Source organism: Hemiscyllium ocellatum, chromosome X (genome assembly GCF_020745735.1).
Source record: "Hemiscyllium ocellatum isolate sHemOce1 chromosome X, sHemOce1.pat.X.cur, whole genome shotgun sequence".
NCBI classification, from domain to species: domain Eukaryota; kingdom Metazoa; phylum Chordata; class Chondrichthyes; order Orectolobiformes; family Hemiscylliidae; genus Hemiscyllium; species Hemiscyllium ocellatum.
Genome location: NC_083453.1, coordinates 4858643 through 4883219, shown reverse-complemented (window position 1 = coordinate 4883219; position 24577 = coordinate 4858643). Strand labels below are relative to the sequence as shown.

The 24577-nt window shown below is 49.7% G+C and overlaps 1 protein-coding gene across 1 annotated transcript in view; it reads right to left on the bottom strand.

The window, feature by feature from the left end:
• Positions 1-24577, bottom strand: part of slc26a10 (solute carrier family 26 member 10) — a 92986-nt gene that overhangs the window by 14593 nt on the left and 53816 nt on the right. Inside the window, exons 12-14 of the mRNA XM_060820964.1 lie at positions 13978-14044; positions 10194-10373; positions 3425-3479 (exon numbers count right to left, since the gene is read on the bottom strand). Coding sequence (XP_060676947.1) covers positions 3425-3479; positions 10194-10373; positions 13978-14044 — 302 coding nt within the window. The remainder of the gene's footprint in view (positions 1-3424; positions 3480-10193; positions 10374-13977; positions 14045-24577) is intronic.

Below are 24577 nucleotides of genomic sequence, written 5' to 3'. Positions count from 1 at the left end.
TGGTATGTATGACTGTTCCTTGAACATCAAGGGCCAAAGGCAGTCTTGAGTTGGCCCTTGTAAATGGCCCAGGAAATGCCCATAAAATGGAGACTCAAGCATTTTTGGTGAGAGTTGGGGTGTGTCTATATTAGGGGGAGAGAGCCACAGGTGTGGTGGGTACAATGACCACAAGCCTGGCGCAATCTATGCCAATGAAAGCCCACAGAGTAGTGAGGCATTCTGAATAAGCTGAATTCAATGAGGCAGGGGAGCATTGGACAAGGTTGCTTGTCATACAGAACAGATCTATCAGTCCCCCCAAGACTTTCCAGAGCTGGGGTTGAGGGGGTGGGGCTGAATGACAAACTGGAATTTTCAACATTCTTTTTCCTTCCCTTCATTCCCAAGATGTGGGTGTCGCTGTCAGGCCAGCATTTATTGTCCATCCAGGGGGCAGTTAAGGGTCAACCAAATTGGCTGTGGGCCTGGAGACACATACAGGCCCAGACCAAGTAAGGATGGCAGATTTGCTTCCTTGAAACAAACTGGATGGGCTTTAAATCACCCCGACAATCACTTCATTTTCATCATCAGAATCTTAGTCAGAGAGATGTACAGCATGGAAACAGACCCTTCGGTCCAACCAGATATCCTGAATTAATCTAGTCCCGTTTTACCAGCACCCGGCCCATATACCTCCAAACCCTTCCTATTCATATACCCATCCAGATGCCTCTTAAATGGTGCAATTGTACCAGCCTCCACCACTTCCTCTGGCAGCTCATTCCATACACGTACCACCCTCTGCATGAAAACAGTGCCCCTTAGGTCCTTTTTAAATCTTTCCCCTCTCACCCTAAACCTATGCCCTCGAGTTTTGGACTCCCCTACCCTTGTCTATTTACTCTATCTATGCCCCTCATGATCTTATAAATCTCTATAAGGTCACCCCTCAGCCTCTGACGCTCCAAGGGAAAACAGCCCCAGCCTGTTCAGCCTCTCCCTGTAGCTCAGATCCTCCAACCCTGGCAACATCCTTGTAAATCTTTTCTGCACCTTTTCAAGTTTCACAACATCTTCCCTACAGCAGGGAGACCAGAACTGAAAGCAGTATTCTAAAAGTGGCCTGACCAATGTCCTGGACAGCCGCAACATGACCTCCCAACTCTTTAATTCCAGATCTTGGATGGACTCAAATTCCACTCTCTGCCGTGGCAGGATTTGAACCCAGGTCCCCAGGATAGCCACTGACTTGCTGGATTAGGAATGATGATAGCACTAGGCCATCACGTCCCTGGTGGATCCCTGACCTCTGAGACAGCAATGGTCACCATGGTGCTCTGATTAAATTGTAAAGAGCTGCACTCCTGTTCTCACAGCACCACAGTAACTCCGGCCCCCACCCCAACCTCTCAATACCTCACCCTCTCTCCCTGAGGCCTTGTGACAATTGTCAAGCCTTGATCTGGGGTCGCAGTGGGAAAAGGTTTGGGAAACACCAGTATACCCCATCAAGAAGCATGGAGTCAGGGAACTGAAAGCATAAACATTGAAACAGAGGCAGAATAGTGAATATTCAGGATATAAATATTTCCTGAATTGAAATATTTCCTAACAAAGCAAGAGTTCCCCAGGCCAATCAATGAGTGAGGTGGAGTCAGGAGGCTGCTGGGCTGCCAGGCCGAAACATTGGCCAACCAAGTGGAATTATGAGATCTGAGCAAAAGTGATGAAAGACTTGAGTAAACTCTCTGCAAACGCAATCAGACCACAATGCCAGGATGTGAACGGTAAACTCTACACCGAACAGAGTGCCAATGAGCATGACTGTTCCCCCAGCATCAGTGGAAACAAGGGGAGCATTTGCATTTGAGCCCTTCCCTGGGGCAGATTGTTGACTTCGATCCTGCAAGGTACCTGGGTAAAGGTGGTTCGAGCAAAATAAGACAGGGCATTTCAGAGACACTGACATCAAGGCAGCTCAATACCCATAGGAAGCACAAATCAGCACCAAAGTAAATAAATGTTTGTATAAAGGCATCCAGGTGACCGAAGCCAAATTCCAGATTCACAGTGTCACACACTTCCGGTTTGCAGCACACACTGTGTTCTGTTCTTACTAACTTAATTTTGAAACTGCACCTCAGTCAGTCTTGTCCCTATTTCTGTCTTTACTGATTGAGGTTATCATGGAAAGTCACTCCTTCTCAACCCCTTCCCTTGGCTGAGGTGGTGACCCTAAGGTTCAACCATCTCCAGTCTCTCTCTTATCAGAGAGCTGCCTCATGGTCCACTGAGACAATGGTGACTTTACTTCATTTCAGTCTCACTCCATCTTTCTCTCTCTCTTTATCTCGGTTTTCATCTGTTTCTCTCTCACACTGTCTCTGTGCACAGTGGCTCAGTGGTTAGCACTGCTGCCCCACAGCGTCAGGGACCCGACTTTGATCCCAGCCTCGAGTGACTATCTGTGTGGAGTTTGCACATTCTCCCGGCGCCTGCAGGGTGGATTGGCCATGGGAAATGCAAAGAGTTACAGGGTTGGGCTGGGTCAGGGTGGGATGCTCTTCAGAGGGTCAGTGTGAACTTGATGGGCTAAATGGCCTGTATCCACACTTTTGGGAGTCTGTGATCTCTCTCTCTGTCTCTGATTGTCTGTCTGTCTGCCTGTCTCAGGGAGTCATACAGCAGCGAAACAGGCCCTTCAGCCCACCATGTTTGGGCTGACCAACAAACACCAAGGGATACTAATCCCATTTATCTGCACTTGGTCGATAGCCAACTATGCCTTGATATTTTAAGTATCCAGTTGCTTCTTAAATGTTGTGAGAGTACCTGCCCCCACCACCCTCTTAGACAGCACATTCCATATTTCTACCACCCTCTGGAGGAAAGAAATTTTCTCAGATCTCCTCGAAACCACTTAGCTTGACTCCTCACCTGAAACTAATGTGCTCTGGTCTGAAACATGTCTGCAATGAGGAAGAGATTCTCACGAGCTACTCTGTCTATAGGTTAGCGTGTCTCAATCAGATTCCCTCCTCGATCTATTCTTCCTTTGTTCAATCTCTCTCTGACTGTCTCTCAGTGTGTGACTGTTTTGCTCTTTCTTTTAGTCTCCACCCCAGAGGTCTGTAATTCTCCCTCTCTCTCTCTCTGTACATCTCTCTGGATCTCTCTCATATTTTCTCAATGTCTTTGGCTTTCTGCCTCACTCACTCTGTCCTCCATCTGTCTGTCTCTCTCGAATGTCAGGAAACTATGTTTAAAAATAAGTTGGTTGACTGCAGAAGTGTGCTAACTGAATTGCACTGGCTGGCAGTGCAGGAGATCGATATGGATCACAAACTAAAAGGGAAAAGATTCAAGCTGACATGGGAGTTGCAAATATATTAAGTAATGGAAAATTCGAAGAACAAACCTTGATTTTGCAAATCAGTACCTGAAGAGGACGAGGTTCTGTCGGCCGGGTAGTGAGGTTGGATGAGTCCATTATCCTGCAAAACACATTCTGTCACAAAGTCGTATACATTTCCCACAGCAGTGTGTGTTACAGAGCAAGACCTTCTCTCTTGCAGAGGCAAGGCCACAAAAATCTTCGATCCTCAGGATTTCACATTTCCACGTAAGTCATTTATTCCAGGACATCAGCTGACACCAATGTCAGCATTCACTCAGCAACAAAAGAACCACACAAAATAAACAGCAGTTGTCCTGGGAGTGTTTGAGTGGTGACTGTGCAAAGAAAACTTTACTCTGTATCTAACCCCGTGCTGTCCCTGTCCTGGGAGTGTTTGATGGGGGACAGTGTAGAGAGAGCTTTACTCTGTATCTAACCCTGTGCTGTCCCTGTCCTGGGAGTGTTTGATGGGGGACAGTGTAGAGAAAGCTTTACTCGGTATCTAACTCCATGCTGTCCCTATCCTGGGAGTGTTTGATGGGGGACAGTTTAGAGGGAGTGTTACTCTGTATCTAACCCCGTGCTGTCCCAGTCCTGGGAGTCTTTGGTGGTGGACAGTGTAGAGAGAGCTTTGCTCTGTAACTAATGCCGTGCTGTCCCTGTCCTGGGAGTGTTTGATGGGGGGAACAGTGTAGAGGAAGCTTTACTCTGTAACTAACCCCATGCTGACGCTGTCCTGGAAAGGTTTGATGGGGGACAGTGTAGAGAGAGCTTTACGCTGTAACTAACTCCGTGCTGGCCATGTCCTGGGAGTGTTTGATGGGAACAATGTAGAGAAAGCTTTACTCTGTATCTAATAATCTCGTGCTGTCCCTGTCCTGGGAGTGTTTGATGGGGAGACAGTGTAGAGAGAGCTTTACTCTGTATCTAATTCCATGCTGTCCCTGTCCTGGGAGTGTTTGATGGGGGGACAGTGTAGAGAAAGCTTTACTCTGTATCTAATTCCATGCTGTCCCTATCTTGGGAGTGTTTGATGGAAGACAGTTTAGAGGGAGTGTTACTCTGTATCTAACCCCGTGCTGTCCCTGTGCTGGGGTTATTTGATGGGGGTACAGTGTAAAAAGAGCTTTACTCTGTAACTAACCCCTTGCTGTCCATGTCCTGGGTGTGTTTGATGGGGGACAGTGCAGAGGGAGCTTTGCTCTGTATCTAGCCCCGTGCTGTCCCTGTCCTGGGAGTGTGTGATGGGAGGACAGTGTAGAGGGAGCTTTACTCTTCATCTAACCCTGTGATGTCCCTGTACTGGGAGTGTTTGATGGGGAGACAGTATAGAGGGAGCGTTACTCTGTATCACACCCCGTGCTGTCCCTGTCCTGGGAGTGTGTAATGGGGGGACAGTGTTGAGAGAGCGTTACTCTGTATCTAACCCCGTGCTGTCCCTGTCTTGGAAATGTTTGATGGGGGACAGTGTAGACAAAGCTTTACTCTGTATCTAACCCCGTGCTGTCCCTGTCCTGGGAGTGTTTGATGGGGGGACAGTGTAGAGAGAGCTTTACTCTGTATCTAACCCCGTGCTGTTCCTATCCTGGGAGCATTTGATGGGGACAGTGTAGAGAGAGCATTACTCTGTAACTGACCCCGTGGTATCACTCTCCTGGGAGTGTTTGATGGGAGTAAAAAATGAGGTCTGCAGATGCTGGAGATCACAGCTGCAAATGTGTTGCTGGTCAAAGCACAGCAGGTTAGGCAGCATCTCAGGAATAGAGAATTCGACGTTTCGAGCATAAGCCCTTCATCAGGAATAAGAGCTGGAGGGCTTATGCTCGAAACGTCGAATTCTCTATTCCTGAGATGCTGCCTAACCTGCTGTGCTTTGACCAGTGTTTGATGGGAGGCAGAGTAGATGTAGCTTGACTCTATAGCTAACCCTGTGCTGTCCCTGTCCTGGGAGTGTTTGCTGGGGGACAGTGTAGAGGTAGCTTTACTCTGTATCTAACCCCGTGCTGTCCCTGTCCTGGGAGTGTTTGATGGGGGGACAGTGTAGAGAGAGCTTTACTCTGTATCTAACCCTGTGCTGTCCCTGTCCTGGCAGTGTTTGATGGGGGACAGTGTAGAGGTAGCTTTACTCTGTATCTAACCCCGTGCTGTCCCTGTCCTGGGAGTGTTTGATGGGGGGACAGTGTAGAGAGAGCTTTACTCTGTATCTAACCCTGTGCTGTCCCTGTCCTGGCAGTGTTTGATGGGGGAACAGTGTAGAGGGAGCTTTACCCTGTATCTAACCCCGTGCTGTCCCTGTCCTGGGAGTGTTTGCTGGGGGACAGTGTAGAGGGAGCTTTACTCTGTATCTAACCCCGTGCTGTCCCTGTCCTGGGAGTGTTTGATGGGGACAGTGTAGCGAAAGCTTTACTCTGTATCTAACCCCGTGCTGTCCCTGTCGTGGGAGTGTTTGATGGGAACAGTGTAGAGAAAGCTTTACTCTGTATCTAACTCCATGCTGTCCCTGTCCTGGGAGTGTTTGATTGGGGACAGTGTAGAGAGAGGTTTACTCTGTATCTAACCCCGTGCTGTCCCTGTCCTAGGAGTGTTGGATGGGTTAGTGTAATGAGAGCTTTACTCTGTAACTAATCCCATACTGTCCCTATCCTGGAAGGGTTTGATGGGGACAGTGTCGAGAAGGCTTTATTCTGTATTTAACTCCATGCTGTCCCTATCCTGGGACTGTTTGATGGGGGGACAGTTTAGAGGGAGCTTTACGCTGTTTCTAACCCCGTGCTGTACCTGTCCTGGGAGTGTTTGATGGGTGGACAGTGTAGAGAGAGCTTTACTCTGTATCTAACCCTTTGCTGCCCCTGTCCTGGGAGTGTTTGATCAGGGGACAGTGTAGAGGGAGCTTTACTCTGTATCTAACCCCGTGCTGTCCCTGTCCTGGGAGTGTTTGATGGGGACAGTGTAGAGGGAGCTTTACTCTGTATCTAACCCTGTGCTGTCTCTGTCCTGGAAATGTTTGATGGGGGACAGTGTAGAGAGAGCTTAACTCTGTATCTAACCCTGTGCTGTCCCTGTCCTGGGAGTGTTTGATGGGAGACAGTGTAGTGGAAGCTTTACTCTGTATCTAACCCTGTGCTGTCCCTGTCCGGAAATGTTTGATGGGGGACAGTCTAGAGGGAGCTTTACTCTTTATCTAACCCCGTGCTGTCCCTGTGCTGGGGTTATTTGATGGGGGGACAGCGTAGAGAGAGCTTTGCTCTGTATCTAGCCCCGTGCTGTCCCTGTCCTGGGAGTGTTTGATGGGAACAGTGTAGAGAAATCTTTACTCTGTAACTAACCCCGTGCTATCCCTGTCCTGGGAGTGTTTGATGGGAGGACAGTGTAGAGAGAGCTTTACTCTGTATCTAACCTCGTGCTGTCCCTGTCCTGGGAGTGCATGATGGGGGGACAGTGTAGAGGGAGCTTTACTCTGTAACTAACCCCGTGCTATCCCTGTCCTGGGAGTGTTTGATGGGGAGACAGTGTAGAGAGAGCTTTACTCTGTATCTAACCCCGTGCTGTCCCTGTACTGGGAGTGCATGATGGGGGGACAGTGTAGAGGGAGCTTTACTCTGTAACTAACCCTGTGCTGTTCCTGTCCTGGGGGTGTTTGATGGGGACAGTGTAGAGAAAGCTTTACTCTGTATCTAACCCCGTGCTGTCCCTGTGCTGGGGTTATTTGATGGGGGGACAGCGTAGAGAGAGCTTTGCTCTGTATCTAGCCCCGTGCTGTCCCTGTCCTGGGGGTGTGTGATGGGAGGACAGTGTAGAGGGAGCTTTACTCTGTAACTAACCCCATGTTGTCCCTGTCCTGGGAGTGTTTGATGGGGACAGTGTAGAGAGAGCTTTACTCTGTATCTAACCCCGTGCTGTCCCTGTCCTGGGAGCGTTTGATGGGGGTACAGTGTAGAGGGAGCTTTACTCTGTATCAAACCCTGTGCTGTCCCTGTCCTGGTCGTGTGTAATGGGGGGACAGTGTTGAGAGAGCGTTACTCTGTATCTAACCCCGTGCTGTCCCTGTCCTGGGAGTGTTTGATGGGAACAGTGTAGAGAAAGCTTTACTCTGTATCTAACTCCATGCTGTCTCTATCCTGGGAGTGTTTGATGGGGGACAGTTTAGAGGGAGTGTTACTCTTTATCTAACCCCGTGCTGTCCCTGTCCTGGGAGTGTTTGATGGGGGACAGTGTAGAGGGAGCTTTACTCTGTATCTAACCCTGTGCTGGCCATGTCCTGGGAGTGTTTGATGGGAGGACAGTGTAGAGAAAGGTTTACACTGCATCTAACGCCATGCTGTCCCTGACCTAGGAGTGTTGGATGGGGACAGTGTAGAAAGAGCTTTACTCTGTAACTAACCCCATGCTGTCCCTGTCCTGGGAGTGTTTGATGGGGAGACAGTGTAGAGAGAGCTTTACTCCGTATCTAACCCCGTGCTGTCCCTGTCCTGGGACTGTTTGATGGGGCGGACAGTTTAGAGGGAGCTTTAATCCGTATCGAACCCCGTGCTGTCCCTGTCCTGGGAGTGTTTGATGGGGACAGTGTTGAGAGAGCTTTACTCTGTATGTAGACCTGCGCTGTCCCTGTCCTGTGAGTGTTTGATGGGGGACAGTGGAGAGAGACCTTTACTCTATAACTAACCCCGTGCTGTCTGTGCCCTGGAAGTATTTGATTGGGGGACAGTGTAGAGGCAGCTTTACTCTGTATCTAACCCCGTGCTGTCCCTGTCCTGGGACTGTTTGATGGGGACAGTGTAGAGAAGGCTTTACTCTGTATCTAACTCCATGCTGTCCCTATCCTGGGAGTGTTTGATGTGGGACAGTGTAGAGAGACATTTACTCTAGAACTAATCCCGTGCTGTCCGTGCCCTGGAAGTATTTGATGGGGGGACAGTGTAGAGAGAGCTTTACTCTGTAAATAACCCCGTGCTGTCCCTCTCCTGGGATGGTTTGATGGGGACAGTGTAGAGAGAGCTTTACTCTGTATCTAACCTCGTGCTCTCCCTGTCCTGGGAGTGTTTGATGGGGGGACAGTGTAGAGGGAGCTTTACTCTGTATCTAACCCCGTACTGTCCCTGTCCTGGGAGTGTTTGATGGGGGGACAGTGTAGAGGGAGGTTTATTCTGTATCCGTGATGTCCCTGTCCTGGGAGTGTGTAATTGGGGGACAGTGTTGAGAGAGCGTTACTCTGTATCTAACCCCGTTCTGTCCCTGTCCTGGGAGTGATTGATGGGGGGACAGTGTAGAGTGAGCTTTACTCTGTATCTAACCCTGTGCTGTCCCTGACCTGGGAGTGTTTGATGGGGGATAGTGTGGAGGAAGCTACTCTATCTAACCCCATACTGTCCCTGTCCTGGGAGCGTTTGATAGGGAGAGTGGAGAGAGAGCTTTACTTTGTATCTAACCCTGTGCTGTCTCTGTCCCTGGAATGGGGCGGGAGGGGTTTTCAGTGTAGCGGGAGCTTTACTCTTTATCTAACCCCGTGCTGTCCCTGTCCTGGGAGTGTTTCATGGGGGACAGTGTGGAGGGAGCTTTACTCTGTAACTAACTCCGTGCTGTCCCTGCCCTGGAAGTGTTTGATGTGGGACAGTGTAGAGGGAGGTTTACTCTGTATCTAGCCCCGTGCTGTCCCTGTCCTGGGAGTGTTTGATGGGTGGACAGTGTAGAGAGAGCTTTACTCTGTATCTAACCCCGGCTGTCCCTATCCTGGGAGTGTTTGATGGGGACAGTGTAGAGGGAGCTTTACTCTGTATCTAACCCCGTGCTGTCCCTGTGCTGGGGTTATTTGATGGGGGGACAGTGTAGAGAGAGCTTTACTCTGTATCTAACCCCGTGCTGTCCCTGTGCTGGGAGTGTTTGATGGGGACAGTGTCGAGAGAGCTTTACTCTGTATCTAACCCCGTGCTGTCCCTGTCCTGGGAGTGTTTGATGGGGACAGTGTAGAGAAAGCTTTACTCTGTATCTAACACCATGCTGTCCCTATACTGGGAGTGTTTGATGGGGGACATTTCAAGGGAGTGTTACTCTGTAACTAACCTTGTGCTGTTCCCGTCCTGTGAGTGTTTGATGGGGGACAGTGTAGAGGGAGCTTTACTCTGTATCTAACCCCGTGCTGACCCTGTCCTGGGAGTGTTTGATGGGGGAACCATGTCGAGGCAACTGAATTCTGTATCTAACTGACTGAATGTGTGCTGTTTGAGGGTGAGAAAATTGTTATTTGAGCTGTCTGTAACATGGCTGAGCATGTATTGACATGCACACCATGCACACACACATGCAGTACCCAGTGTAGACACACTCATACACACAAACACTCTCTGACACACACACACTCTCAGACAGACACACACTGTTTTGTACATTCTCACACAAACACACAACGACAGACATGCACACACATGCAGTCTCTCACCCACACTCTCAGCCACACATGCACTGTCACACACACCCACTTAACCTCACACAGACACAAACACGCATTCACACACACTGTCTCTCTCACACACATTCACACACACACACTATGTCTCACACACATGCACACCGACACGCAGACACACACTCACACACAGATACCAGCAGACACACACACACAGGCAGACACACTCTGACACGCACACTCTCACCCACACCCACACTTCCTATACACACGTGTACTGCACACATACATTAACACACACAACTTGTACACACATACAGACCCATGTAATACCTGCAATAATAGCAATCAGCCATACATGAAGATACCAGTGCCTCTACACACTCAAGAAGGGAACCGAAACAAACATACGATGGTGGTAATGGTCATCTTTCCAACTCTTTCCAGTGCTTTCTTTCTCTTTTCCCTCTTTTTGATCTTATCTGGGGTCAGTCCGATTATTTTGGCCATGGTATCCCGGAAATAGTTCTTATTTCCATAGTAAATGGGAGCGTTGTAAGACAAGATCTTCAGGCCGGGAATTTCCTGGCACTAGAATGGAATGAGAAAAGAGTGTTAAACAGAGGCAGCAGCAGCTGAGGCAGCAGGAATCGCACTGCTGTGGGAACAAGACCGGAATAAAAGAGGAAACAATCAAAGCCACTGAAGGGCAGCAAAGGGAAGGAGGCAGAAACCCCGTTTCTCTGACCATCTGATTTGTGAAGGAATCTTGTCCTTGTGTGAAGCCCACCAGCAATACTGCTTCGCAAAGCCAGTGTGAAGGATGGGCTTGGACATGGGGCGTGAACTGCGCATTGGCGATTTGTTACACACACGGCCCCATGTTCAAAATCCCCTGACATTGTTCGAGCCCAATTATCAAGTAAGCCACACAGCAACAACAACTTAGACTCATGTAGCACCATGAACAGGTGCTATATTCCAAGGTGCTTCCTGGTTGGGTTACCAAACAAAGTATAACATCCAGGCACAAAAGGAGATCCTGACAAGCGGTCATATCTTCAGGATAAGATTTAAAACCGAATCCCTACAATGGGGAAGCAGGCCATTTGGTCCATCGAGTCCATACTGACCCTCCAAAAAGCATCTCACCCAGACCCACTCCATTTCCCATGGCTAATCCTGGGCACTTCCTGGGCACTACGGGACAATTTCCCATGTCCAATCCACCCTAACCTGCACATCCCTGGGCACTATGGGACAATTTAGCATGGCCAATCCACCCTAACCTGCACATCCCTGGGCACTATGGGACAATTTAGCATGGCCAATCCACCCTAACCTGCACATCCCTGGGCACTATGGGACAATTTAGCATGGCCAATCCACCCTAACCTGCACATCCCTGGGCACGATAGGACAATTTCGCATGGCCAATCCACCCTAACCTACACATCCCTGGACACTATGGGATAATTTAGCATGGCCAATCCACCCTAACCTACATATCCCTGGGCACTATGGGACAATTTAGCATGGCCAATCCACCCTAACCTGCACATCCCTGGGCACTATGAGACAATTTAGCACGGCCAATCCACCCTAACCTGCACATCCCTGGGCACTATGGGACAATTTAGCACGGCCAATCCACCCTAACCTGCACATCCTTGGGCACTATGGGACAATTTAGCATGGCCAATCCACCCTAACCTACACATCCCTGGACACTATGGGATAATTTAGCATGGCCAATCCACCCTAACCTACACATCCCTGGGCACTATGGGTAATTTAGCATGGCCAATCCACCCTAACCTGCACATCCCTGGGGCACTATGGGACAATTTAGCATGGCCAATCCACCCTAACCTGCACATCCCTGGGCACTATGGGACAATTTAGCATGGCCAATCCACCCTAACCTGCACATCCCTGGGCACTATGGGACAATTCAGCATGGCCAATCCACCCTAACCTGCACATCCCTGGACACCATCTTTGAACTGTGGGAGGAAACCGGAGCACCCGGAGGAGAATGTGCAAACTCCACACAGACAATCGCCTGAGGGTGGAATCGAACCCGGGTCCCTGGTGCTGTGAGGCAGCAGCGCTAACCACTGAGCCACCGTGCCACCCAGAGATGAGAAGAATCACTTCTCTCAAAAGATTGAGAGACTCTGGCCTTCACTCCTCAGAGTGCGGTTGGTGCTGGGACACTGAGTAAGTTTAAGGAGGAGCGAGGCAGATGTTTAATTAGTACCGGGTTGAAGGGTCTTGGGGAGTGGGCTGGAAAGTGGAGTTCAGGCCGAGATGCGGTTAGCCAATACATCAAGTAGCTTCTTGTTAGCATGCATTTCTGGGATGTGGGTGTCATTGGCTGGGCCCAGCATTTATTGTCCTGTCCAGGAGAAGGTGGAACTGAGTTGCCATCTTGAACCACTGCAGTCCATGTGCTGTGGGTAGACGCACAATGCCCTGAGGGAGGGAATTCCAGGATTTTGACCCAGTGACACACTGAAACTTGAAACGTTGCTTGATTGTAAACGCATGTGCCCATTCCCATGTGCTGCTGCAATCTGAAGATGTGCAGAGGCAACGTTTTCACCCCAGTTTGTCATTCTGTTCACTGTATCCCAAAAGAAAAATGAACAGGACAGATTTCAACAAAACCTGGGGCACAGATAGGGTCTGGCCTGAGGAAGAAGTGTATAGTTCTTGGCAAACTTGCACATAAAGGATCCATTAACAATGATGTTGTATAAGGTTCAGAACAGTTCTGAAAGGGTTAATACCTGAGCGAGTGCAGTACGTGGGCGGCACGGTGGCACAGTGGTTAGCACTGCTGCCTCACAGTGCCTGAGACCCGGGTTCAATTCCCGACTCAGGCGACTGGCTGTGTGGAGTTTGCACGTTCTCCCCGTGTCTGTGTGGGTTTCCTCCGGGTGCTCCGGTTTCCTCCCACAGTCCAAAGATGTGCGGGTCAGGTGAATTGGCCATGCTAAATTGCCCGTAGTGCTAGGTAGGGGTAAATGTATGGGTGGGTTGCGCTTCGGCGGGTCGGTGTGGACTTGTTGGGCCAAAGGGCCTGTTTCCACACTGTAAGTCTAATCTAATCTAATCTAAACACTGTGACATTGGCTTGGGGACTGGGTCAGAGTAAAGAATGACCATGTAGGAGACAGCAATGTAAACCACAGTGAGGTAACCCGTAAATAGGTGCAGAATACTTCATACTATTTACACAAGAATCCTCTTCTGGTTAGACCAGAAAGGTGGATGCGCCATCCACATTCGAATGTTCCAGGCTTGAAGCTACGTATGTACGGGTGACGAGGCAAATGAGCCTCCCCTCACAAATATCGAGTGCCGTTTGGTTTAGAACCTGGCAGATTCTCTCAAGTACCTCGGCGCAATTGGTCAAAATGGGGGCAGAGTTTTCGGAGCAGGTTGTTGGCTGCGGTTTGGCCGGAAGTGAGATGGAATCTCTGAACAAACAAGATCGGCTGGCAGGTTTGCAGTCACGAGGTGTCAGCCAGGCAGGGAGAAGCCTTGGGGAACAGCAGTGTCACTGTACTGCACCAAGTGAATACAGTGTGGCAGCACTGTGCGCTCTACTGAATGCCCTCTTCAGTTGTTTATGCTGTGGTCGGATGCAGTACAACTAATACTTGCACAAAACCAAAAATAGCCCACGTGGCATTATAGTCCATTAGATATTCTCATAACAGGCGCTTTGCAAAAGAGTTGAACTTGAAAACAGCACAGACACACTAGATTGTTCGTCACATCTTCACACAGTTATCTTTAAAACAAAACAAATCCACCGTGGGACCATCACCTCTTTACTGTGCCACTTCCAAGTTCTCTCCAGAACACTGTCTGTTTTTCAATGTTGAGTTAATACGTGATGCCCTCCACTGTTGAATTGCCTTTTGGTTGTCACTGCCCAGGGTCATCTGTCACAAACGGCTGTTTCAGTGAGATTCCTGAATCTTGACTAGACCGGCGTAGTAGGAGGCAATTCAGCACAGCAGGGCAAAACATTTCTGCCGTTTAAACCGCATTATTGTCACAGCAAAGGGTGAGAGGGAACAGCACTAGTGTACGGGTCCTCTCTCCCTGTATCAGCAAACTGTCTCAGCCCTTATCCCTCAGTTAGGGATACTTCAGGCCGTTGGGACTTGGAACTTACCATAGTGCTGTCCACTGGTCTGTAAATCTCTGAGTTTGATGCTCGGCCCAGTACAGAACAGCTAACTCTAAAGAAAGGGAAGAAAGGTGGTCAGTGGCTATCTTCATTGACATCAACCTTCACCAACAGCACTCCCAGTTGGTAAACATGATAAGTGTACGAGTCAAAGATGCTTCCTGGGCACTGGTTGGCTGGCACAATCACATGGCGCTCTTGTTCTGTTTCTGGGAAATGGATCAGACCCAGTCGAGACTGAGATGATGCTAATCACCTCGGCATATTGGCTGCAAGAGTTGCCACGGAAACTGCTAGTGTAAAAATCGTCCGCAGTTTGGAAGCAATGTTCAATCTTACAACACAGCCACCCTTGGTGGGGACTGGTCAGAGACGTTCAGAGACGGCAAGGGATCTGTGATTTGCAATATCTGATCCGGAAATGGGAGGTCCCCCCTTCCCCAGCATTAATATCCTTTACCTCAGTAAGGACAATTACTGTATCAGTCGGTGCAGTGTGTGAGACACTGTATCAGTCAGAGCAGTGTGTCAGTCACTGTGTCAGTGCAGTGTGTCAGTCACTGTGTCAGTCAGTGCAGTGTGTCAGTCACTGTGTCAGTCAGTGCCGTGTGTGAGTCACTGTATCAGTCAGTGCAGTGTGTGTCACTGTATCAGTCAATGCAGTGTGAGTCACTGTATCAGTCAGTGCAGTGTGTCAGTCACTGGGTCAGTCAGTGCAGTGTGAGTCACTGTATCATTCAGTGCAGTCTGTGAGTCACTGTATCAGTCAGTGCAGTGTGTCAGTCACTGTGTCGGTGCAGTGTGTGTCACTGTGTCAGTCAGCGCAGTGTGTCAGTCACTGGGTCAGTCAGTGCAGTGAGAGTCACTGTGTCATTCAGTGCAGTGTGTCAGTCTCTGTATCAGTCAGTGCAGTGTGTCATCACTGTATCAGTCAGTGCAGTGTGTGTGTCACTGTATCAGTCAGTGCAGTGTGTGTCACTGTATCAGTCAGTGCAGTGTGTGTCTCTGTATCAGTCAGTGCAGTGTGTCAGTCACTGTATCAGTCAGTGCAATCTGTGAGACACTGTATCAGTCAGTGCAGTGTGTCAGTCACTGTATCAGTCAGTGCAGTGTGTCAGTCACTGTATCAGTTAGTGCAGTGTGTGTGTCACTGTATCAGTTAGTGCAGTGTGAGTCACTGTATCAGTCACTGCAGTGTGTCAGTCACTGTGTCAGTCAGTGCAGTGTGTCAGTCACTGTGTCAGTCAGTGCAGTGTGAGTCACTGTATCAGTCAGTGCAGTGTGTCAGTCACTGAGTCGGTGCAGTGTGTGTCACTGTGTCAGTCAGTGCAGTGTGTCAGTCACTGTGTCAGTCAGTGCAGTGTGTCAGTCACTGTATCTGTCAGTGCAGTGTGTGTCACTGTATCAGTCAGTGCAGTGTGTGTCACTGTATCAGTCAGTGCAGTGTGTCAGTCACTGTATCAGTCAGTGCAGTGTGTGTCACTGTATCAGTCGGTGCTGTGTGTGTCACTGTATCAGTCGGTGCTGTGTGTGAGTCACTGTATCAGTCAGTGCAGTGTGTCAGTCACGTATCAGTCAGTGCAGTGTGTCAGTCACTGTGTCAGTGCAGTGTGTCAGTCACTGTATCAGTTAGTGCAGTGTGTCAGTCACTGTCAGTCAGTGCAATGTGTGTCACTGTATCAGTCAGTGCAGTGTGTGTCACTGTATCAGTCAGTGCCGTGTGTCAGTCACTGTATCAGTCAGTGCAATCTGTGAGACACTGTATCAGTCAGTGCAGTGTGTCAGTCACTGTGTCAGTCAGAGCAGTGTGTCAGTCACTGTATCAGTTAGTGCAGTGTGTGTGTCACTGAATCAGTTAGTGCAGTGTGAGTCACTGTGTCAGTCAGTGCAGTGTGTCAGTCACTGTGTCAGTCAGTGCAGTGTGTCAGTCACTGTGTCGGTGCAATGTGTGTCACTGGGTCAGTCAGTGCAGTGTGTGAGTCAGTGTGTCAGTCAGTGCAGTGTGTCAGTCTCTGTATCAGTCAGTGCAGTGTGTCAGTCACTGTATCAGTCAGTGCAGTGTGTGTGTCACTGTATCAGTCAGTGCAGTGTGTGTCATCGTATCAGTCAGTGCAGTGTGTGTCTCTGTATCAGTCAGTGCAGTGTGTCAGTCACTGTGTCGGTGCAGTGTGTGTCACTGGGTCAGTCAGTGCAGTGTGAGAGTCACTGTGTCGGTGCAGTGTGTGTCACTAGGTCAGTCAGTGCAGTGTGTCAGTCACTGTGTCAGTCAGTGCCATGTGTGAGTCACTGTATCAGTCAGTGCAGTGTGTCAGACACTGTGTCAGTCAGTGCCGTGTGTGAGTCACTGTATCAGTCAGTGCAATGTGTGAGTCACTGTATCAGTTAGTGCAGTGTGTCAGTCACTGTGTCAGTCAGTGCAATGTGTGTCACTGTATCAGTCAGTGCAGTGTGTGTCACTGTATCAGTCAGTGCCGTGTGTGAGTCACTGTATCAGTCAATGCAGTGTGTGTCACTGTATCAGTCAGTGCAGTGTGTGAGTCACTGTATCAGTCAGAGCAGTGTGTCAGTCACTGTGTCAGTGCAGTGTGTCAGTCACTGTATCAGTTAGTGCAGTGTGTCAGTCACTGTGTCAGTCAGTGCAATGTGTGTCACTGTATCGGTTAGTGCAGTGTGTGTCACTGTATCAGTCAGTGCCGTGTGTGAGTCACTGTATCAGTCAGTGCAGTGTGTCAGTCACTGTATCAGTCAATGCAGTGTGAGTCACTGTATCAGTCAGTGCCGTGTGTCAGTCACTGTATCAGTCAGTGCAGTGTGTGTCACTGTATCAGTCAGTGCAGTGTGTGTCACTGTATCAGTCAGTGCAGTGTGTGTCACTGTATCAGTCGGTGCAGTGTGTCAGTCACTGTGTCGGTGCAGTGTGTGTCACTGGGTCAGTCAGTGCAGTGTGTGAGTCAGTGTGTCAGTCAGTGCAGTGTGTCAGTCACTGGGTCAGTCAGTGCAGTGTGAGTCACTGTATCATTCAGTGCAGTGTGTCAGTCACTGTATCAGTCAGTGCAGTGTGTCAGTCACTGTATCAGTCAGTGCAGTGTGTCAGTCACTGTGTCAGTCAGTGCAGTGTGTGTGTCACTGTATCAGTCAATGCAGTGTGAGTCACTGTATCAGTCAGTGCAGTGTGTCAGTCACTGTGTCGGTGCAGTGTGTGTCACTGGGTCAGTCAGTGCAGTGTGTGAGTCAGTGTGTCAGTCAGTGCAGTGTCGCAGTCACTGGGTCAGTCAGTGCAGTGTGTCAGTCACTGGGTCAGTCAGTGCAGTGTGAGTCACTGTGTCAGTCAGTGCAGTGTGTGAGTCACTGTATCAGTCAGTGCAGTGTGTCAGTCACTGTATCAGTCAGTGCAGTGTGTCAGTCACTGGGTCAGTCAGTGCAGTGTCAGTCACTGTATCAGTCAGTGCAGTGTGTGAGTCACTGTATCAGTCAGTGCAGTGTGTCAGTCACTGTATCAGTCAGTGCAGTGTGTGAGTCACTGTATTAGTCAGTGCAGTGTGTCAGTCACTGTGTCGGTGCAGTGTGTGTGTCACTGTATCAGTCAGTGCAGTGTGTCAGTCACTGTATCAGTCAGTGCAGTGTGTGTCACTGTGTCAGTCAGTGCAGTGTGTCAGTCTCTGTATCAGTCAGTGCAGTGTGTGTCTCTGTATCAGTCAGTGCAGTGTGCCAGTCACTGTGTCAGTCAGTGCAGTGTGTCAGTCACTGTATCAGTCAGTGCAGTGTCTGTCACTGTATCAGTCAGTGCAGTGTGTGTGTCACTGTATCAGTCAGTGCAGTGTGTGTCACTGTATCAGTCAGTGCAGTGTGTGTGTCACTGTATCAGTCAGTGCAGTGTGTGTCACTGTATCAGTCAGTGCAGTGTGTGTCTCTGTATCAGTCAGTGCAGTGTGTCAGTCACTGTATCAGTCAGTGCAATCTGTGAGACACTGTATCAGTCAGTGCAGTGTGTCAGTCACTGTGTCAGTCAGTGCAGTGTGTCAGTCACTGTATCAGTTAGTGCAGTGTGTCAGTCACTGTATCAGTTAGTGCAGTGTGTGTGTCACTGTATCAGTTAGTGCAGTGTGAGTCACTGTGTCAGTCACTGCAGTGTGTCAGTCACTGTGTCAGTCAGTGCAGTGTGTCAGTCACTGTGTCGGTGCAGTGTGTGTCACTGTGTCAGTCAGTGCAGTGTGTCAGTCACTGTGTCAGTCAGTGCAGTGTGTCAGTCACTGTATCAGTCAGTGCAGTGTGTCAGTCACTGTATCAGTCAGTGCAGTGTGTGTCTCTGTATCAGTCAGTGCAGTGTGCCAGTCACTGTGTCAGTCAGTGCAGTGTGTCAGTCACTGTGTCAGTCAGTGCAGTGTGAGTCACTGTATCAGTCAGTGCAGTGTGTGAGTCACTGTATCAGTCAGTGCAGTGTCTGTCACTGTATCAGTCAGTGCAGTGTGTGTGTCACTGTATCAGTCAGTGCAGTGTGTGTGTCACTGTATCAGTCAGTGCAGTGTGTGTCACTGTATCAGTCAGTGCAGTGTGTCAGTCACTGTGTCAGTGCAATCTGTGAGACACTGTATCAGTCAGTGCAGTGTGTCAGTCACTGTGTCAGTCAGAGCAGTGTGTCAGTCACTGTATCAGTCAGTGCAGTGTGTGTGTCACTGTATCAGTTAGTGCAGTGTGAGTCACTGTATCAGTCAGTGCAGTGTGTCAGTCACTGTGTCGGTGCAGTGTGTGTCACTGTGTCAGTCAGTGCAGTGTGTCAGTCACTGTGTCAGTCAGTGCAGTGTGAGTCACTGTATCAGTCAGTGCAGTGTGTCAGTCACTGTGTCGGTGCAGTGTGTGTCACTGTGTCAGTCAGTGCAGTGTGACAGTCACTGTGTCAGTCAGTGCAGTGTGTCAGTCACTGTATCTGTCAGTGCAGTGTGTGTCACTGTATCAGTCAGTGCAGTTAGTGCAGTGTGAGTCACTGTATCAGTCAGTGCAGTGTGTCAGTCACTGTGTCGGTGCAGTGTGTGTCACTGGGTCAGTCAGTGCAGTGTGTGAGTCACTGTGTCAGTCAGTGCAGTGTGCCAGTCACTGTGTCAGTCAGTGCAGTGTGTGAGTCACTGTGTCAGTCAATCCAGTGTGAGTCACTGGGTCAGTCAGTGCAGTGTGTCAGTCACTGTATCAGTCAGTGCAGTGTGTGTCACTGTATCAGTCAGTGCAGTGTGTCAGTCACTGTATCAGTCAGTGCAGTGTGTGTCTCTGTATCAGTCAGTGCAGTGTGCCAGTCACTGTGTCAGTCAGTGCAGTGTGTCAGTCACTGTGTCAGTCAGTGCAGTGTGAGTCACTGTATCAGTCAGTGCAGTGTGTGAGTAACTGTATCAGTCAGTGCAGTGTCTGTCACTGTATCAGTCGGTGCAGTGTGTGTCACTGTATCAGTCAGTGCAGTGTGTGTCACTGTGTCAGTCAGTGCAGTGTGTGTCACTGTATCAGTAAGTGCTGTGTGTCAGTCACTGTGTCGGTGCAGTGTGTGTCACTGGGTCAGTCAGTGCAGTGTGTGAGTCAGTGTGTCAGTCAGTGCAGTGTCTCAGTCACTGGATCAGTCAGTGCAGTGTGTCAGTCACTGGGTCAGTCAGTGCAGTGTGAGTCACTGTATCAGTCAGTGCAGTGTGTGAGTCACTGTATCATTCAGTGCAGTGTGTCAGTCACTGTATCAGTCAGTGCAGTGTGTCAGTCACTGTATCAGTCAGTGCAGTGTGTGTGTCACTGTATCAGTCAATGCAGTGTGAGTCACTGTATCAGTCAGTGCAGTGTGTCAGTCACTGTGTCGGTGCAGTGTGTGTCACTGGGTCAGTCAGTGCAGTGTGTCAGTCACTGTATCAGTCAGTGCAGTGTGTCAGTCACTGTGTCAGTCAGTGCAGTGTGTGTGTCACTGTGTCAGTCAGTGCAGTGTGAGTCACTGTATCAGTCAGTGCAGTGTGTCAGTCACTGTGTCGGTGCAGTGTGTGTCACTGGGTCAGTCAGTGCAGTGTGTGAGTCAGTGTGTCAGTCAGTGCAGTGTCTCAGTCACTGGGTCAGTCAGTGCAGTGTGTCAGTCACTGGGTCAGTCAGTGCAGTGTGAGTCACTGTATCAGTCAGTGCAGTGTGTGTCTCTGTATCAGTCAGTGCAGTGTGCCAGTCACTGTGTCAGTCAGTGCAGTGTGTCAGTCACTGTGTCAGTCAGTGCAGTGTGTCAGTCACTGTATCAGTCAGTGCAATGTGTGAGTCACTGCATCAGTCGGTGCAGTGTGCCAGTCACTGCATCAGTCAGTGCAGTGTGTGTCACTGTATCAGTCAGTGCAGTGTGTCAGTCACTGTGTCAGTCAGTGCAGTGTGTCAGTCACTGTATCAGTTAGTGCAGTGTGTGTGTCACTGTATCAGTTAGTGCAGTGTGAGTCACTGTGTCAGTCACTGCAGTGTGTCAGTCACTGTGTCAGTCAGTGCAGTGTGTCAGTCACTGTGTCGGTGCAGTGTGTGTCACTGTGTCAGTCAGTGCAGTGTGTCAGTCACTGTGTCAGTCAGTGCAGTGTGTCAGTCACTGTATCAGTCAGTGCAGTGTGTCAGTCACTGTATCAGTCAGTGCAGTGTGTGTCTCTGTATCAGTCAGTGCAGTGTGCCAGTCACTGTGTCAGTCAGTGCAGTGTGTCAGTCACTGTGTCAGTCAGTGCAGTGTGAGTCACTGTATCAGTCAGTGCAGTGTGTGAGTCACTGTATCAGTCAGTGCAGTGTCTGTCACTGTATCAGTCAGTGCAGTGTGTGTGTCACTGTATCAGTCAGTGCAGTGTGTGTGTCACTGTATCAGTCAGTGCAGTGTGTGTCACTGTATCAGTCAGTGCAGTGTGTCAGTCACTGTGTCAGTGCAATCTGTGAGACACTGTATCAGTCAGTGCAGTGTGTCAGTCACTGTGTCAGTCAGAGCAGTGTGTGTGTCACTGTATCAGTTAGTGCAGTGTGAGTCACTGTATCAGTCAGTGCAGTGTGTCAGTCACTGTGTCGGTGCAGTGTGTGTCACTGTGTCAGTCAGTGCAGTGTGTCAGTCACTGTGTCAGTCAGTGCAGTGTGAGTCACTGTATCAGTCAGTGCAGTGTGTCAGTCACTGTGTCGGTGCAGTGTGTGTCACTGTGTCAGTCAGTGCAGTGTGACAGTCACTGTGTCAGTCAGTGCAGTGTGTCAGTCACTGTATCTGTCAGCGCAGTGTGTGTCACTGTATCAGTCAGTGCAGTTAGTGCAGTGTGAGTCACTGTATCAGTCAGTGCAGTGTGTCAGTCACTGTATCAGTCAGTGCAGTGTGTCAGTCACTGTGTCGGTGCAGTGTGTGTCACTGGGTCAGTCAGTGCAGTGTGTGAGTCACTGTGTCAGTCAGTGCAGTGTGCCAGTCACTGTGTCAGTCAGTGCAGTGTGTGAGTCACTGTGTCAGTCAATCCAGTGTGAGTCACTGGGTCAGTCAGTGCAGTGTGTCAGTCACTGTATCAGTCAGTGCAGTGTGTGTCACTGTATCAGTCAGTGCAGTGTGTGTCTCTGTATCAGTCAGTGCAGTGTGCCAGTCACTGTGTCAGTCAGTGCAGTGTGTCAGTCACTGTGTCAGTCAGTGCAGTGTGAGTCACTGTATCAGTCAGTGCAGTGTGTGAGTCACTGTATCAGTCAGTGCAGTGTCTGTCACTGTATCAGTCGGTGCAGTGTGTGTCACTGTATCAGTCAGTGCAGTGTGTGTCACTGTGTCAGTCAGTGCAGTGTGTGTCACTGTATCAGTAAGTGCAGTGTGTCAGTCACTGTGTCGGTGCAGTGTGTGTCACTGGGTCAGTCAGTGCAGTGTGTGAGTCAGTGTGTCAGTCAGTGCAGTGTCTCAGTCACTGGATCAGTCAGTGCAGTGTGTCAGTCACTGGGTCAGTCAGTGCAGTGTGAGTCACTGTATCAGTCAGTGCAGTGTGTGAGTCACTGTATCATTCAGTGCAGTGTGTCAGTCACTGTATCAGTCAGTGCAGTGTGTCAGTCACTGTATCAGTCAGTGCAGTGTGTGTGTCACTGTATCAGTCAGTGCAGTGTGTCAGTCACTGTGTCGGTGCAGTGTGTGTCACTGGGTCAGTCAGTGCAGTGTGTCAGTCACTGTATCAGTCAGTGCAGTGTGTCAGTCACTGTGTCAGTCAGTGCAGTGTGTGTGTCACTGTGTCAGTCAGTGCAGTGTGAGTCACTGTATCAGTCAGTGCAGTGTGTCAGTCACTGTGTCGGTGCAGTGTGTGTCACTGGGTCAGTCAGTGCAGTGTGTGAGTCAGTGTGTCAGTCAGTGCAGTGTCTCAGTCACTGGGTCAGTCAGTGCAGTGTGTCAGTCACTGGGTCAGTCAGTGCAGTGTGAGTCACTGTATCAGTCAGTGCAGTGTGTGTCTCTGTATCAGTCAGTGCAGTGTGCCAGTCACTGTGTCAGTCAGTGCAGTGTGTCAGTCACTGTATCAGTCAGTGCAGTGTGTCAGTCACTGTGTCAGTCAGTGCAGTGTGTCAGTCACTGTATCAGTCAGTGCAATGTGTGAGTCACTGCATCAGTCGGTGCAGTGTGCCAGTCACTGCATCAGTCAGTGCAGTGTGTGTCACTGTATCAGTCAGTGCAGTGTGTCAGTCACTGTGTCAGTCAGTGCAGTGTGAGTCACTGTATCAGTCAGTGCAGTGTGTCAGTCACTGTGTCGGTGCAGTGTGTGTCACTGGGTCAGTCAGTGCAGTGTGTGAGTCAGTGTGTCAGTCAGTGCAGTGTGAGAGTCACTGTGTCGGTGCAGTGTGTGTCACTAGGTCAGTCAGTGCAGTGTGAGTCACTGTATCAGTCAGTGCAGTGTGTGAGTCACTGTATCATTCAGTGCAGTGTGTCAGTCACTGTATCAGTCAGTGCAGTGTGTCAGTCACTGTGTCAGTCAGTGCAGTGTGTGTGTCACTGTATCAGTCAATGCAGTGTGAGTCACTGTATCAGTCAGTGCAGTGTGTCAGTCACTGTGTCGGTGCAGTGTGTGTCACTGGGTCAGTCAGTGCAGTGTGTGAGTCAGTGTGTCAGTCAGTGCAGTGTCTCAGTCACTGGGTCAGTCAGTGCAGTGTGTGTGTCACTGTATCAGTCAGTGCAGTGTGTGTCACTGTATCAGTCAGTGCAGTGTGTGTCTCTGCATCAGTCAGTGCAGTGTGTCAGTCACTGTATCAGTCAGTGCAATCTGTGAGACACTGTATCAGTCAGTGCAGTGTGTCAGTCACTGTGTCAGTAAGAGCAGTGTGTCAGTCACTGTATCAGTTAGTGCAGTGTGTGTGTCACTGTATCAGTTAGTGCAGTGTGAGTCACTGTGTCAGTCACTGCAGTGTGTCAGTCACTGTGTCAGTCAGTGCAGTGTGTCAGTCACTGTGTCGGTGCAGTGTGTGTCACTGTGTCAGTCAGTGCAGTGTGTCAGTCACTGTGTCAGTCAGTGCAGTGTGTCAGTCACTGTATCAGTCAGTGCAGTGTGTCAGTCACTGTATCAGTCAGTGCAGTGTGTGTCTCTGTATCAGTCAGTGCAGTGTGCCAGTCACTGTGTCAGTCAGTGCAGTGTGTCAGTCACTGTGTCAGTCAGTGCAGTGTGAGTCACTGTATCAGTCAGTGCAGTGTGTGAGTCACTGTATCAGTCAGTGCAGTGTCTGTCACTGTATCAGTCAGTGCAGTGTGTGTGTCACTGTATCAGTCAGTGCAGTGTGTGTGTCACTGTATCAGTCAGTGCAGTGTGTCAGTCACTGTGTCAGTGCAATCTGTGAGACACTGTATCAGTCAGTGCAGTGTGTCAGTCACTGTGTCAGTCAGAGCAGTGTGTCAGTCACTGTATCAGTTAGTGCAGTGTGTGTGTCACTGTATCAGTTAGTGCAGTGTGAGTCACTGTATCAGTCAGTGCAGTGTGTCAGTCACTGTGTCGGTGCAGTGTGTGTCACTGTGTCAGTCAGTGCAGTGTGACAGTCACTGTGTCAGTCAGTGCAGTGTGTCAGTCACTGTATCTGTCAGTGCAGTGTGTGTCACTGTATCAGTCAGTGCAGTTAGTGCAGTGTGAGTCACTGTATCAGTCAGTGCAGTGTGTCAGTCACTGTATCAGTCAGTGCAGTGTGTCAGTCACTGTGTCGGTGCAGTGTGTGTCACTGGGTCAGTCAGTGCAGTGTGTGAGTCACTGTGTCAGTCAGTGCAGTGTGCCAGTCACTGTGTCAGTCAGTGCAGTGTGTGAGTCACTGTGTCAGTCAATCCAGTGTGAGTCACTGGGTCAGTCAGTGCAGTGTGTCAGTCACTGTATCAGTCAGTGCAGTGTGTGTCACTGTATCAGTCAGTGCAGTGTGTCAGTCACTGTATCAGTCAGTGCAGTGTGTGTCTCTGTATCAGTCAGTGCAGTGTGCCAGTCACTGTGTCAGTCAGTGCAGTGTGTCAGTCACTGTGTCAGTCAGTGCAGTGTGAGTCACTGTATCAGTCAGTGCAGTGTGTGAGTCACTGTATCAGTCAGTGCAGTGTCTGTCACTGTATCAGTCGGTGCAGTGTGTGTCACTGTATCAGTCAGTGCAGTGTGTGTCACTGTGT